The 15,805-nt window shown below is 33.2% G+C and overlaps 2 protein-coding genes across 3 annotated transcripts; both read right to left on the reverse strand.

The window, feature by feature from the left end:
- Nucleotides 1-558: 558 nt before the first annotated feature.
- LOC145026091 (putative receptor protein kinase ZmPK1) lies at nucleotides 559-3,178 on the reverse strand. Its single transcript, XM_078976816.1, has one exon. The coding sequence runs from the start codon at nucleotides 3,095-3,097 to the stop codon at nucleotides 683-685; it is 2,415 nt and encodes an 804-aa protein (XP_078832942.1). The 5' UTR covers nucleotides 3,098-3,178; the 3' UTR covers nucleotides 559-682.
- An 8,963-nt stretch (nucleotides 3,179-12,141) lies between these two features.
- On the reverse strand, nucleotides 12,142-14,684 carry LOC145026107 (protein MRG2-like). 2 transcript variants are annotated; one of them, XM_078976818.1, is made up of 11 exons: nucleotides 14,575-14,684; nucleotides 14,287-14,470; nucleotides 13,742-13,789; nucleotides 13,574-13,587; nucleotides 13,384-13,487; nucleotides 13,249-13,283; nucleotides 13,053-13,130; nucleotides 12,896-12,975; nucleotides 12,637-12,806; nucleotides 12,456-12,540; nucleotides 12,142-12,367 (listed from the first exon to the last, which is right to left on the reverse strand). In XM_078976818.1, the coding sequence occupies exons 1-11, from the start codon at nucleotides 14,589-14,591 to the stop codon at nucleotides 12,292-12,294; spliced, it is 891 nt and encodes a 296-aa protein (XP_078832944.1). In that variant the 5' UTR covers nucleotides 14,592-14,684; the 3' UTR covers nucleotides 12,142-12,291. The 2 variants fall into 2 exon arrangements, with proteins under 2 accessions (XP_078832944.1, XP_078832943.1); XM_078976817.1 differs by having other exon boundaries at nucleotides 13,053-13,151.
- Between the last annotated feature and the right edge of the window lie 1,121 nt (nucleotides 14,685-15,805).

A 15,805-nucleotide genomic window follows, 5' to 3' on the forward strand; every position in this document is an offset into this window, starting at 1 on the left:
TATAACTTTTGGACTTATTAATTTTCAGAAAGATATCGTTGGAATAGAGTTTATAGTTTTGATTGTATTTGATTTTTTATATTTAACGGATACCCGTGAACCGAACAGTGATTACCCGCATTTATACAGTTCGATTTGGTTTGATTTTTTTTCCAAATCAGTTCGATTTCGGTTAGTGTGCATGAGGTACCCGCCCATGTTGACGGTTTACAATTTTATTACTATTCGCATCCGAACAGAACCACCCCGTTAACATCCTGCTAGGATGCCATCTTGACATCGGCGATTCGGCGATAGTCATCAGTTCTTTCTCCGGTGTGCTCTTATACGATCCAGGATTGACGGGAATATGAACAAGGTACGTTTTTCTTCTAGCTAAGAAGTTTTTGGTGAAATCTTGGTGCAATTGCATAATTCACTACTTGGTGCAATTGGATAAATCTATAACTATCAACAAAAATAGGAGATCTTATATACTGATTGAAAAGGAATGTAGATATGTTTGGCGTTCCTCCTGTTTGAATATGTTACATGCTTGTTTAATTGAAGTTAAATAGGTTAAGGAAAAAGATATAATCTCAATCATGGTCTATGAAAATGTACAGGACCTTACAAAGAAGAAGTATATAAACCCTAGATTCTACTAGTCATCACAGCATGGGGGAAATAAACCCTAAAATATCTACAGTTCTTCACCACGAAGGAGCATATCTACTACCTGGCTCATCGTAGGTCTTGCATCCTTAATTTCCTCAGCGCATTGCAAAGCCACTTTGATCAAGTTTCCCATTCGAATTCTGTCATATTCTCCTTTCAGAGTAGAGTCTACAATCTCTTCGATCCAATTACTCTTTCCGCCATATTCATCAGCAACCTTCTCTCGCACCCACTTAACCATCGGTCTTTCATATCCACCACTTAGATCACCACCTAGTGGGCTTCTTCCAGTTATCATCTCCAGCATCACTACTCCATAGCTATAAACATCCACTTTTGAGGTAATCGGAAGACTCACAAAGAACCATTCTGGAGCCATGTAACCTCTTGTCCCTCTTGCCTTTGTGAACTCCGAGTTACCTCTTCCATCTCTATCAAAAAACTTCGACAACCCAAAATCTGCAACTTTTGGTAAGTAATCTTGATCTAGTAATATATTATGAGGCTTCACATCACAATGCAAAACCCATTCCAAACATTCCTCATGTAAATAAGCAAGTCCTTTTGCTGTACCCAACGCAACTTCAAATCTTTTATCCCAATTTAACTTTTTCGAGTGTAGATTTTCCTCCAATGATCCATTCTCCATATACTCATACACCAAAATCCTGTGCTTTCCTTCAGCGCAATAACCCCATATATCTATCAAATTCATGTGATTAAGCTTCCCGAGTGTACTAATCTCCGCCAAAAACTCCGCTTCCCCTTGGTTGCTATTAGCTTCTTTCAGACGTTTTATGGCTGCAACTCGGTTATCAGACAAAACCCCTTTATACACAATCGCACCACCTCCTCTCCCAATCTCCATGCTGAAATTTTCAGACGCCTTTCTCAAATCCCGATAACTAAACCTCTCAAATCCCGATGCAGCTTGGAGATAACCTTGTGATTTTGTAACTGATTTTCTTGTTTTGTAGAAGAAGTAGATTATACAAACGACCTCTAACGCCCCAAATACGTAAGTGAACAATAGTAAGAACTTTATAGACCCTCTTTCATTCTTCTTATCATAAACTCGTTCCAATTCCACCATCATAGGATGCCCAGAGCAATTTAACCCAAGTTCTCGAGTAGCTTTAGTAGTATTAGAAGATAAGGTAACTTTCGGGACTCTTAAATACAAAGAACCATTGAAACTAACCGAGCTGAACCCATTCAGCAATAGAAATTTCGGGTAACAAAGAAAGATCCCTTGTTTCTTATCGAACTTATACTGAAACCCTTTGCAACTACACATGTTCATACACTCTTCTTTACATACATCCAAGGTAACATTCGGAAGATACTTTAAGTCATACCCATAAAAATCAAAATGAGAAAGGTGTAAAAAACTATCCTCACCATTACCACATAAACTCTGCTCAAATTCAGGCTCACAACCATACGACCAATCTGTTGGATCAACCATTTTATGATATGGTAAACAAGTGCACTTCCTACCAAATGTTGGCTCATTTGAACACGTACTGTTTTCACCACAACTTCCATGAATCATGCAAGTTTGAGCCATGGCTTGCCAAGTAACCTTCCAGAATGTTCTATTTTCATTCAGACTGTATACTCTAAGGTTTCCATCTATATCTATGGTGACCCTTCTCATAATCTGAATCCCATCATCTGAAGTATTAAAAAACCAACCATCACTTGAAATGAAACGACCAAAAGTGTCGATTGCAGCAGTTCTTTCACTACCATAAGTACTCCTTCCAGCATCCCATGCTCGAAGCTCTGGATTAGGCCAATAAACACCTGTCACTTTAGGTCCACTATACACAAGTCTAAGAACATTATCACTATCGAAAAACAACCTGTAAAAACCCGAAGAATGATTTGTTTTGCTTCTAGAAGAAACGAGCATGGATTCTTTGGTTAATGGTTGATTCGGAAGAAGGGTATCGGTTGGAAATCCGAAACTTTGCCATAGGATGTGTTTGTCTTTACTTTGAAGGTAAAGATTGCCTGAATTGTTGAGTTTTAATTCGGCTGAATCGGTTAAGTCGCGTGTTCTTGTGGTCCAAATGGGAAGATCTTGATCTGCATCTTGTAAGACTAAATTGCCTGTTTTGGTTAGGGAAAGCGTGGACCGTTTTCCGTTAACGGGTGCATCGCGGTTAGCCATCCAGACGACTGTGTGGGACCCGGTGGATAACGGTTTAGTGAACCAAATTGAGAAGCAAAAAGCATTGTTTCCCACACTGTAGAAACCGGCTGTGAAAACATTGTCTGGAGAGATTAAGACATCGTCTTTGTTGTCTACAAAGAGGGATGAGCCTAGTTTTAAGGCGTAAGGTGGTGAAGATGAAGAAGATGATGAGGTTGTTAATGGTGTTTGAGATAAGAGTAGTGAAACAAGCATGAGAAGATGAAGGAGAAGATCCATTATGATTGAATAGAAATCTTGTATGTGGATGTTGTGTACTAGTATTTATATAATGAGTAATGACCGTTTTTAAGATATGGATTACTGGGTTAACTCAGTGGGTAGATTGAACCCAGGTGATTGAAATTGACTAAATTAAAACTCTGATGATGTAGTTTCTTTTTTTTTTTTTTTGGTTAATTTAAGTTGCATAGTAGTGGATTAATAACTAGTTTACAATGCTAATAGTTAAATGAAATTATTGTTTATGTATTAAATTAAATCTTATATATTTGTAAAATATAACGGGGAAAGGTAGTTTGCTATTATATCTAATTTGACGACTAATATGTGTTTTGGTGAATGTCGTATTCGAGTCATTTCCTTTACCAAGTCAATTGGTGTTTTAAGTCGTCAATTATGTGTCCTAATGGAATCCAATCATCAATCAATGTCACTGTAAAACTAAGTTAGGAGAATTCTATATTATTCGAAAGGAAATTTTCCCATGTAAAGGATGCGAATTGTATATTAAGTTCTAGATCAGACTTTCATTTTAAAACGAAAGCATTTATAAATAAATGTTTTAAACTTTTTTCTAAACGGAAGTATTTCAAGGAGATGCCGACAAGCCATAGCCATTGCAATTCTTGCATTTTGATCAAGAGAATCCATTAAAACTTTACCTTTGTTCAGATGCTGACAAATTACAGCCGTGTAATTGTTTTAGCGATAAATTTGACACAAGAAGATGTATCTGGACATATAGAAAAATTAAACAGATACTTTTAATATGGGAAAATAAGTAATAGCTGCATATGCTGACCAAATTGGATTTTCTAAACTCTTCATATTGCAAATTATTCCGTCGAGGATGCCATCTTTTCGTACATAATTAATACTTGGAACATGCATTTTTTTAACAAAATATTAACCCTTTATCTTAGCACGTTATATGTACGAGATCAAAAACTTTAAATTTGTCTTCAAAACTATCTTGACAAGAGTTTTGAATAGTGTTTTTATGTGTATGTGAATTGTGATTAACCGACTCAACCTAAACTTGTATTTAAGCCACCTAAACCGACTTGACTAGGAAGGTTACCAAATTGCCCCTCACTTATCTTTTATTACATTTTTGGTACTTGTACTTATTTCTCTTAGATCTACTAACAAGTACAACAAAATTGTTTTTTACCCAAATAATATGATTTTGATTTTGTATCACTTAATATTCTTATTATTATGCCTAACTATGTTTAATAGAAAACCATTAGGGTTTAAGTGAAACTTATTTATATGCCTTTGTTAGTATATTAGTTGTTAGTTTGTTGGTGAATAGTTAGAAGTATGTTAGTTAACACAATGTTGTTAGAAGTTTGTTAGATAGCATTTATTTCTTCTTCAGCTTGTATATATATTCTCAGTGTATTGTACAGAGTAAATTAATGAATCATTTTCGGTCATTGAATTCTTGCTTTTTTTCTATGCATCATTTCAATAACAAACATAGTATCAGAGAATTCTGCAATCTCAAAAAAAATTTCCAATTGATTGATTTTGTTCATCAATCAATTTCGTTTTTCATTTCAATCTTTATCAATTAAACTTGTTCATCAATTGATTTTACTTCTTTTCTTCATTTTTTTATTGCATGATTATTCACCGATCAATCTTGTGTTCTTTATTCTTCATTTACGAATATGAATCAAGGTTCTCAATCAGGTTCTTCTTAAATCGCAAATTCATCTCAGATTAACTCATCTGATCTGCTTTATCTACATCCTTCAGATTATCCTGGAATGATACTTGTTACGAAACCATTTGATGGTTCGAATTTTGGATCTTGGAAGAAAGTTATCCCTATAGCTTTGTCGGCCAAGAACAAGCTTGGTTTTGTCAATGGCAAAGTCGTTAAACCAGATTCTAATCATGCTACATTCGATTTATGGCAAAGATGTAATGATATGGTTATGTCTTGGATACTCAATGTTCTTTTAAGCGACATATTTGAATATGTTCTCTACTCATTTTCCGCTGAAGAAATCTAGAAAGATTTACAAGAACGTTTTGGTCAATCAAATGGTGCTAAGCTTTATTAATTACAAAAATAAATTTCCAATTTTACTCAAGGATCAAGTGATTTAGCAACTTATTTTACCAAATTGAAGAGATGTTGGGATGAACTAGGTGCTTTGTCAACTCTTCCAAGTTGTACATGTACTGTTGCTCGTGAAATGCAAGAGTTTCAACAAAATCAAAAGCTTCTCAAATTCCTCATGAGATTAAATAGTGATTACAATACAACTCGAGGTAACATTTTAATGATGAATCCATTTCCTTCAGTTACCAAAGCATATTCTCTTCAATTTAAGATAAAAAGCAACGAGAAGTTTATTCTCATTCTCACTTTTCCACCGATTGAGCATCTATGCATGTCAAATCCAACAATGGTGGCAACAATTTCAATAATGGAAATAATTCCAAAGGAAATTTTGAGAACAAAATGAATCTTAATTGTACCTTTTGTAAGAAATCGGGTCACACTGCCAACAAATGCTATAGGTTAATCAAATTTCCTAAGGACTTCAAGTTCACCAAGAACAAGAATGTTGCAACTTATGTATATGGTTTTCAGCCAATTGATGACAATGAATCCAAGGAAACATATAACTTCACCAATCAATAGCTACAAACGAGCAATATCATCAATTGTGTTCTTTATTGAGCAAATTGAATGATAATAATAGTGATGCCAATCGAGTTGAAGATCAAAATGTCAAAGTCAATCAATCTTCTATTCATATGGTTGGTAATGCCTTTAATGCCTTCCTCTTTCATGATCAACGCAATAGCTTCATTAATTGCCATTGTCTTGAAACTGCTTATATGACTTGGATCATCGATGTGATATCCCCAATTTTGCGGCCAGAAAAGACCGATTTGTTTATGCTTTGTTTTTAAAATCGATCTTTTAAAGAAAACAGTTGCGGAATTTGTTCCCAAAACAAAATATGATAAGAATTTATCAAAGCATTTCTTTAAAGAAATGTATTTTCATTATATAACAAAATCTCGGGATGTCATGTTCCGATACAGACACATAAGCATAAACCGAACTTACATTTATTTACACTAATGATTTACATATTCTTTAATCTCTCAGTAAAATATATCTTCGTATTGATACCTGTGATACAAAGAAAACTGAGTTGGTCAGGCTTGGGAGTTTGGTGAGCATATAGGGTTTTCGACCCACAATAATATAATTATTATATTCAACCATCAAACAATCAACCCAATTACCCATCCCCATTATCTTCTTTATTTCTTAGGATTTTACCCTAAGAATTCAACTACCCGTCATCCATTCATTCCTAAGGATTGACCGAAGGAATTGGCACAAAATCTATTGCTACATAATACCATCATCCTTTAAGCACCTCTGTCAGGATTACGTCATACACTATGAGGCGTGACTGCCAGGTTTATGACATTCTCTTTTAGGCGTATCTGCCGACGTTTTCCTATAAGCGCATCTTCCAGGATTATCCCATAAACACATCTGCTAGTATTATGATAATCTCTATTTGGTGCATCTACCAATATTATTCTTAAGCGCGTCTACTAGTATTATGACATTCTCTAATTGGTGCATCTACCAATATTATTCTTTAATCATCTTAAATACCTCATCATTTTATCACATACCAACTATCTCATCTACCCATGTTCTACCCAACATATTAGTAGATATAAAATACATATACAGTTTAACTCATTTAAAAACCATATAAAACATCTACTCCACACTTATCTCAAATAAACAACAGTACATAAACATATACCATATATTTCAAGCAAATACTTCATATTTATGTGTTAGAAGAAAGTAACTATACACTCACCTGATCAGAAGATGATCGGACAGCACTACAGCTTGTAGAAGTAGTATTCTTCGGTGAAACCGGGATCACTTCACACACCGGGTTTCTCGCGGGCAGAGTTTCGGCTCGGAAACTCTTTTCTTCTCGGGATCTTCGGACTTCGGGACTTGCTTCGGGTCTCAAGATGATATCGGAGCTGGGGGGGGGGGGTTGTTAAAGTGAGGCTTAGAGGGTGTATCGGAAGTGGGAGAGAAGGGATGGAGCAACCATAATCGGCTGGCCCTTCAAATCTATTTATAGGGCAAAATTTGCCCTTGCCACATCATGGCACCTTTTCCACGTCGTGGGCTTGGTCGTCACTCCATGCTTCATCGCAAGTTGCGTCTGGGGGACTCCAGGAGGTGTCAGAAGACTTTCCACGTCGTGGCACTGCTTTCCACGTCGTGGTACATGACAGTTTTGGAGTTTCGCGCCCCGAACTTCATAAATTCATAACTTTCGCATACGAACTCCGTTTTCGACGTTCTTTATATCGACATGTAGGTGAGATTATGCTCTACAACTCTCGCTTAGACTCTGTTGGCTAATTTTGACTTTAATTTTAATATATTATAAATATATTACTTTCATATTATTTTTAGCAGGCCGGGACAGGAAAACTCTGTTATAAATTCATAACTTCTTCATCCGACGTCCGTTTTCGCCTATCTTTTTATTTTTTTACTACTATCAATGAGATCTTTAATTCTCATTTAGATTGTTTCGGCTAAAAATCAATCGATCTCAAATCGAGGATTCGGGCTGCATACTACTAAGTCGAAACTTCGGAAAAATCATAACTTCCTCATACGAAGTCAGATTTGGGCATTCTTTTTATGCACGCTCTCGATTTAACGAACTCTACGACTTTCATTTAGATCACTAAGGATAAATATCACTCTAACGTAAATTCACTTTTTACGTCATTCAGCGTCGTGCCGGTTCTGTCGCGAAACTTCTACAGGTCATAACTTCTTCGTTATAACTCGGATTTCGGCGTTCTTTATATCTCCGGAATCCTTGTCACGGCCACTACAATTTAGTTAAGATTATCCACCCTAAATAATCTTCTACCAAAAAGTCATTTTTGACGTTTATCGTCTCTAAATTGACTAGTCCGGATCTACGGGCGTTACAATCGATTCTGGTGCAAGTGGTCACATGTGTTTTAATAAATCCATTCTCATAAACACACAAAAGTTAAAAAATCCTTATAGAATTACCCTTCCAAATGGTCAACAAACTTATGCTTTTAAATTTGAAAGCATAATCTTAGCTGATAATGTACTTCTTCATGATGTTTTGCATGTTCCTCTTTTCAAATTCAACCTTCTTTCCATTGCTAAACTCTACAAACAGTTACATTCATTTGTTGTGTTTTCAGAACATCATTGTTTCTTGTTGCAGGGCCCTTCAATGAAGATGTCACTAGTTCTTGGTAAACACAAAGTTGGATTGTACTTCTTGCAGTCCAAGCCAACTCCCAACACTGGAATTGTTCTTTCAGTCACTGCTAATCCATCTTTTCATTCTTTAGTTGTGTTTTCCAAAAATACCCCTATAAACAGTTGTAATGTGAAAAACACTCATGTTTTAAATTCCAATTTTCTTTTTCTACTTCTAAGAATTTTCAAATAACTACTTGGCATATGAGGCTTGGTCATGTTCCTTTGTACAAGCTTAAAACTCTATGTTTGTCTAATAAAGAAAATTTTAGTTTCAATATGTGATGTATGTTCAAAGGCTAGACAACACAAATTACCTTTTGGTCATAGTACAATTCATACATCTTCCCCATTTCAACTTATTAACCTTGACACATGGTGTCCATATAACAGTCATATTTTTTTTACCATTGTGGACGATTTCTCAAGATCAATATGGACACACCTTTTGAGTACTAAAAGCAATGCATTTGGTGTTATAAAGGGTTTTATTGAAATGGTTGAAACTCAATTTGGAAAGAAGGTTCAAACTATCAGATCAGACAATGCTTTTGAATTGGGATCAAACACTGAAGCCATTTCTTATTTTCAACAAAAAGGGATAATTCATCAAACAAGTTGCATTTATTCACCCCAGCAAAATGGTGTAGTGGAACAAAAACACAAGCATCTTCTTGAAACTTCAAGAGCTTTGTTATTTCAGTCTAAATTACCCTTAAAATTTTGGGGTGATTGTGTCCTTACAACCACTTACCTTATCAATCAATTTCCAACCAAAATTCTTCAAAACAAATCTCCATACTCTCTATTACATGGAACTACACCCTCTTATGATCACTTGAAAACCTTTGGATGTTTATGTTATGCCAGTACCTTGCAGCATAACAGGGACAAATTCCAACCAAGTTCAATACCTTGTATTTTCATTGGATACCCTTATGGAAGGAAGGCATACAAGTTATATAACATGGGGCAACATAAAATTGTTATTTCTAGAGACGTGGTATTTCATGAGACCATTTTCCTTTACAATCTTCAAAATTCCAAAAATACCCCTGCACGTATATTTTCTGGAGAAAACAATTTGTCCCAATTTGAAGATGTTCTTCATACATTTATACATTCAAATCCATTTTCTGAATCAACAACTCAAATTCCTCAACCACAAAATGATGATTTTCAACCTCCAATTCAAAATCCAATACAACATAATCATAATTTTGTTCCACTCAGAAGAACCTCAAGAACTTCATATCCTCCTATTCATCTTCAATATTATGTTTGTAGTGCTTCTTGTGACAACGGTAATAGTTCATGTCCTTCTTTTGCTTCTTGCATGCATATAGTTACTCATATTTCTTCCCTAACACATATTTGTTTCAGTACTCTGTCTAATGACAGTAAGAAACTCATTTACAATTTGGATAAATTCAAAGAACCATCTTCTTATGAAGAAGCAGCTGCATTACCAGAGTGGCAAGAAGTAATGGACAAAGAGTTTGCTGCTCTTGAAGAAAATCAAACTTGGAAAATTGTAGAATTACCAAAGGGTAAGAAACCTATTAGCTTCAAAAGGGTATATAAGCTTAAGTACAAAGCAAATAAAGAATTTGAAAGGTGTAAAGGAAGAGTGGTTGTAAAAGGTTTAACACTGAAAGTTGGCATTGATTACACTGAAACCTTCTCTCTAATGGTAAAAATGACCATAATTCATGCACTTATAGCTACTGCTTTCAAGAAAAGTTGGCCAATGTATCAATTAGATGTTAACAATGCTTTTCTTCATGGAGATTTGCATGAAGAAATATATATGAAGTCACCTCCTGGTTTGAAATTGACCAATCCTAATCAAGTTTGACTCTTACAAAAGTCTCTTTATGGCTTAAAACATGCATCAAGACAATGGCATGCCAAGTTGTCGTCATCATTAAGGGATAAAGGGTATAATCCTTCAAAAAATGACTATACCTTATTTTACAAACATTCAGGATCATATGTCATGTTTGTTGTTGTATACGTTGATGATATTATGATCACAGGCAATCATGAAATGGAGATTATACAATTGAAAGCATTACTTGACACAACATTTAAAATCAAAGATCTTGGATCTTTAAAAAAATTTTCCTTGGCGTTGAGGTATTATACACTAATGCCGATGTTGTTCTTACTCAAAGAAAATGTGTACAAGAAGTGATAAAAAGAATTTTATTCAAAAAGAACAACTGCTTGTTCTTTACCACCAAATGGCAAACTTTTATTGGGACAAGGTGAATTAATGGAATCCCCAGAAGTTTACAGAAAATTGGTGGGAAAACTCAATTTTCTTGTGAATACACGACCAGATTTAGCATTTGCTATACAACATTTGTCCTGATCTATGTCTAATCCAAGAATTCCACACTATGAAGCAGCCCAACACGTTTTGCAATATATCACTTTTGATCCAAATCAAGGTCTCTTAATGAACAACAATAATGATTATTCCTTAAAGGCCAATTGCGATTCTGGCTGGCTTCATGTCCCTAATCTAGACGAAGTGTGAGTGGTTTTATCATTTTACTTGGCAACAGTCCCATTGCTTGGAAGTCTAAGAAGCAGATAAGTGTATCATTGTCATCAGCTGAGGCTGAATACCGAAGTATGCAACGTGTGACTGCTAAGTTAGCCTGGTTAACTCGCTTACTACATGAACTTACTGTTCCCAATGTTCTTCATGTTCCTATCCGATGTAATAGCCAAGCCGCTATATATATTGCGAAGAACCCAGTATTTCACGAAAGAACAAAACATGCTGAATTAGACTGTCATTTTGTACGCGAAAAACTTCATGACGGCTTGATTACTCTTCAACATGTTCCCACTACTTCCCAACTTGCTGACTTGTTTACTAGGAACTTACCAGGTCGCCAACATCACCATTTGTTAAACAAGTTAGGAGTGTCACACTCTCTAACTTGAGGGGGGCTGTTAGTATATTAATTGTTAGTCTGTTAGTAAGCAGTTAGAAGTCGGCTAGTTAACACGTGAGTAACTCTTGATGTTGTTAGAAGTTTGTTAGATAGCAGGTATTTCTTCTTCATCTTGTATATATATTCTCAGTGCATTGTACAGAGTAAATTAATGAATCATTTTCAGTCATTGAATTCTTGTTTTCTTTCTACGCATCATTTCAATAACAAACAGCCTTTAAGTCCAATGATTTCATTTATCGAGTTTAAGAAGAACTAGGAAGGGAGTAGTTAACTGAAATGTCATTTAAATTTCATTTGTTGATTTTCAATACAATAAATCAAAACAAATAGCAGAAGCAAATTTATAATACAACAAATGTTTAGGGTTACTTAATAACAACTAACTTAACATACAACAAATGTTTTAGGGTTATTTTTGATCTTGACAAGTAGAGACTATGGTCCAAAGCAGAACCCTTGTAAACATTATTATTGCACTCTTAGCAAAACAAGACGCCTTTATGAAAACTTTCATTTTTTCAGAGGAAGAAAAATAGGTTGTTCCCATAAAAAATGTTATCATTTTCTATAACTTTTCGATCGTGATTTGATTTTTTACCCATTTTCACTCTAGAAATTAGTAATTTTGATTTTGATCCATAAGCTTTCGTCTTATTGTTCTTATCGAATAGTCTTGTAAACATTTCTTCAATAGTCAGATGCTTTTGTCAAATTATATATAAAATCAAACATCACAATTTTCTTAAATATAAGAACAAAAGATGATTCAATCCACCTACCCACAATTTATAAAGTATACCTTACAATTAAAACAACAGCAACATACTTACATTACAACAAAACATGATTCAATCCACTTACCCACAATTTTACTCAATTGTACAAGAACCATCTGGTGTCTCATAGGTGGATAGGAAGAACAAACTTTGTTTCTTCTGAAGGAACCTGAGTTATAATTTATAAAATGTTTAAGATTAAGATGATTAAAAAAAACATATAATTGTTAACAGGTAAAAAATAAGGATGAAAATACTTGAGAAAGTCTTGTAAATTGTGTTGTAGTTCTCTCAATGTCTCCTCTTCAATGTTAGCATTGTAAAGTATCTCAGGCAATTTAACTGCAAATCAATCAAACAATGTAATGTTAAGATCCCAAACAAGATTTTTATACTTTAATTTAAATATTTAATAATAAAAGTTTAATAGAAAAATACCAAAAAGACGTAACAAATGTTCAGCTCCATAAATTTTAGAAGGAGAAATTTGGTTTGCAGTTGCTTGTTGATACTGTTGGCTTTCAGTTTTGTAAAGAAGCATTGCAGGCAAAGCTTTATCAAAGTAGCAACGTAATCCACTTACAACTTCTCCAGCTAAATCTAATTCCCTTCATACAAAAATAATAAAAGTATATAAAATATAAATAATTAAATTTTATGAAAATGCATGTGGAAAAAGAGAGGAAATTATATTAACCTTCCATCCTTGTTTGATCGATGCTCCAAATACATCTTCAATATGTCATCAACATTTGGAGAACATGGAAGTTTAACAAGCTGCAAAAAAGAGTTTGACAAAATAAATTTATAGAGACTAAAAGTTTAAAAATAATTACTCATTGGTTTACGTTTACCTTCCCCATATGAGTTATATATTCACTATAATTCACCAAATGCTTCTTCAGTGATGATGGTATATGGATATCAATCAGCTTTTCATAAGACACAGTGCCCTTGCATACAAGGGATAAAATTTATATTTTAGTCCAAAGTGAAAAAAAAAAAAAAAAAAAAAAAAAAAGATAATCAACTAAACAAAAAAAAGAATACCTTGGACATGGTTTTCCTCTTCATGCCCTTTGTCACTGCAATGTATTAAAGAAACAAAAATCCAAGTTTAATAAATTTGTTTTGGTTGATATACAAAAAACTAGGATTAATATTTAATAGAATGTGGTTTCTAACTATTCGGGTTTTTGGGCTTCAACTCATTCTCGAGTGCTTTCTGTTTTTGAAGATTCTCATTGTTTATGTTCATGAGACGATCAATGCCTACCCATTCATCCCATCTATCAAAATTTAAACCAGATGATATATCAGCTACAATCATAATTAGTTATGTAAAATCAAGTATATATAAGATATAATTACTCACTTTTGTTTCCACCCCTGTAAATACAAAACAAATGTAAACTGTTAGCATTAAGCCTTGTGGAAATGTTCTATAAATCCAATGGTAACAAAAGCATAAGAACCTAGTATACAAATATCATATGGAGCACATTGTTTAAGAATTGAAAATAGATTGATTAATAATACTTACTAGATAATGGATGTAATAACGCTTTTCCTTGGAATCAACTTCTAGCACCTGTTAGATACAGAGGGGACGCATCAGAAGCTATTATGCAAAGAGTTATAGAATAATGGAGTGACATAAAATGTACACATAGGATCTAAAGGGGTAAGGGGGCAACTATTCTATAAAAAGATACAGATGGAGTTATCATGTCAAATGGAGTACTTTCTGTGTGAAATTTTCAATAGAAATTGGGGTTTTACATAAGATCAGTAGCGTAATTGTTTTATTATCTTTAGTAATGGAGGCCACATATAAGGCTTTATGACTAAAGCGGGAACCCTTGACATGAGCATTCTAAAAGAGTGTTGGGGACGCTCTTCATTGTTTTTGTGGTCCTGAATCAATGAATTAAGCTGAGATGGGCAGATTGATCACATACTCAATTTCCATAGGGATTTCATTTCACAATCATTGCTTCCATGGAACAAAAGCGAGAAGTGCGAAAGAGAAACCATTACAAAAAAATCAGTGATAATACGATAAGTATCGAAAGCACATAACGGCACCTTAGCTTCGTAAATGCGAAGGTTATGATAAGCCAAGACTTTCTCTCCTTGACGGAAGGGAGTCGATACAGACTCAACGGCGCCATCTTTACTTACAACGTCCGTATCCGTCTCCGTAGTGGCGTCGTATTCGTCGGAGATGGTGGCGGATTCATCATCATCTGTAGCGCTGCCGGAGTTTGAGCTTTGCATTTCGCGTTTAAAACAGCAACAATTAGGATGCACGATAACTCGAAAATCAGAAAGTATTTGAGAATTCTGAGTGTTAAGTAGTTAGAGTTTACTCACTTGATCGGAGACTTCATTACTGAACGGTGGTTCTATGATCGATAGCCCACCCGATCGGTCAAAACCCAAATGAGCTGAAGTTCATAGCTGACGTTTTGGGCCCATTTGAAAAACACACACACAAAAATAAAATAATAATAATAATAATAATAATAATAATAATAATAATAATTCTTAAAAGTTCTATATATTAGTTTTTTCTGGATTTTTTTCTTAAATTTTTTTAATTTTTTATTCGACCATTTTAAAAGTAATCTTCTGGTTTTATATATAAGAGTTATTACAAAAATAATTTTTATTTGATGCTAAATTTGAATATATATATATATATATATATATATATATATATATATATATATATATATATATATATATATAGGGTTACGTTCATGTGAGACAGCCTAATTTTGTGAGACCGTGAGACGTATTTTTTTATTTTTTGTATTTTTTTTTTTTAGTTAATTCAAGTTCCGAAAATAATATTTAAAAAAAGAACTTTCTGATTTTTCCATTTATTTTGCATTTTAAAATTATTTTTAGAATATGTATAGTGTAATATTCTATTTAGAATATTTCACGTATTTTTCAAAAATCATAGAATTTTTTTATTTTTTTTATTAATTCAAGTTCTAAAAATAATATTTAAAAAAAGAATTTTTAGATTTTTCCATTTATTTTGCATTTTAAAATTCTTTTTTAGAATATGTCGGTGTAATATTCTATTTAGAATATTTCACGTATTTTTCAAAAAAAAAAACGGAATTTTTTTTATTTTTTTATTTTTTTATTTTTTTAGTTAATTCAAGTTCCGAAAATAATATTTAAAAAAAGAATTTTTGGATTTTTCCATTTATTTTGCATTTTAAAATTATTTTTAGATTTGGTCTCACGGTCTCACAAAATTAGAATGGTCTTAAATGAACCTGAACCTATATATATATATATATATATATATATATATATATATATATATATATATATATATATATATATATATATATATATATATATATATATATATATATATATATAAAAGATCTTTTATGCAATTAACTATAAATTAATTGGTCAAATAAAAAATATAAAATTATAAGAGCTTTTTCAAAAATAAAATAAAATTATAGTCTAATAAGAAAAAACTATATATATATATATATATATATATATATATATATATATATATATATATATATATATATATATATATATATCTTTTATGTTATTAACCCAT

Source organism: Lactuca saligna, chromosome 1 (assembly GCF_052625555.1).
Source record: "Lactuca saligna cultivar CGN05327 chromosome 1, ASM5262555v1, whole genome shotgun sequence".
NCBI classification, from domain to species: domain Eukaryota; kingdom Viridiplantae; phylum Streptophyta; class Magnoliopsida; order Asterales; family Asteraceae; genus Lactuca; species Lactuca saligna.

What these genes read in the sequence shown, in the direction of transcription:
- LOC145026091 (XM_078976816.1), bottom strand. Translation starts at nt 3,097, where the DNA reads ATGGATCTTCTCCTTCATCTTCTCATGCTTGTTTCACTACTCTTATCT.
- LOC145026107 (XM_078976817.1), bottom strand. An exon ending in CGATCAAACAAGGATGGAAG is followed by an intron (nt 12,807 to 12,895) that starts GTTAATATAATT and finishes TTTTGTATGAAG; the next exon opens with GGAATTAGATTTAGCTGGAG. An exon ending in ACATTTGTTACGTCTTTTTG is followed by an intron (nt 12,541 to 12,636) that starts GTATTTTTCTAT and finishes ATTGATTTGCAG; the next exon opens with TTAAATTGCCTGAGATACTT.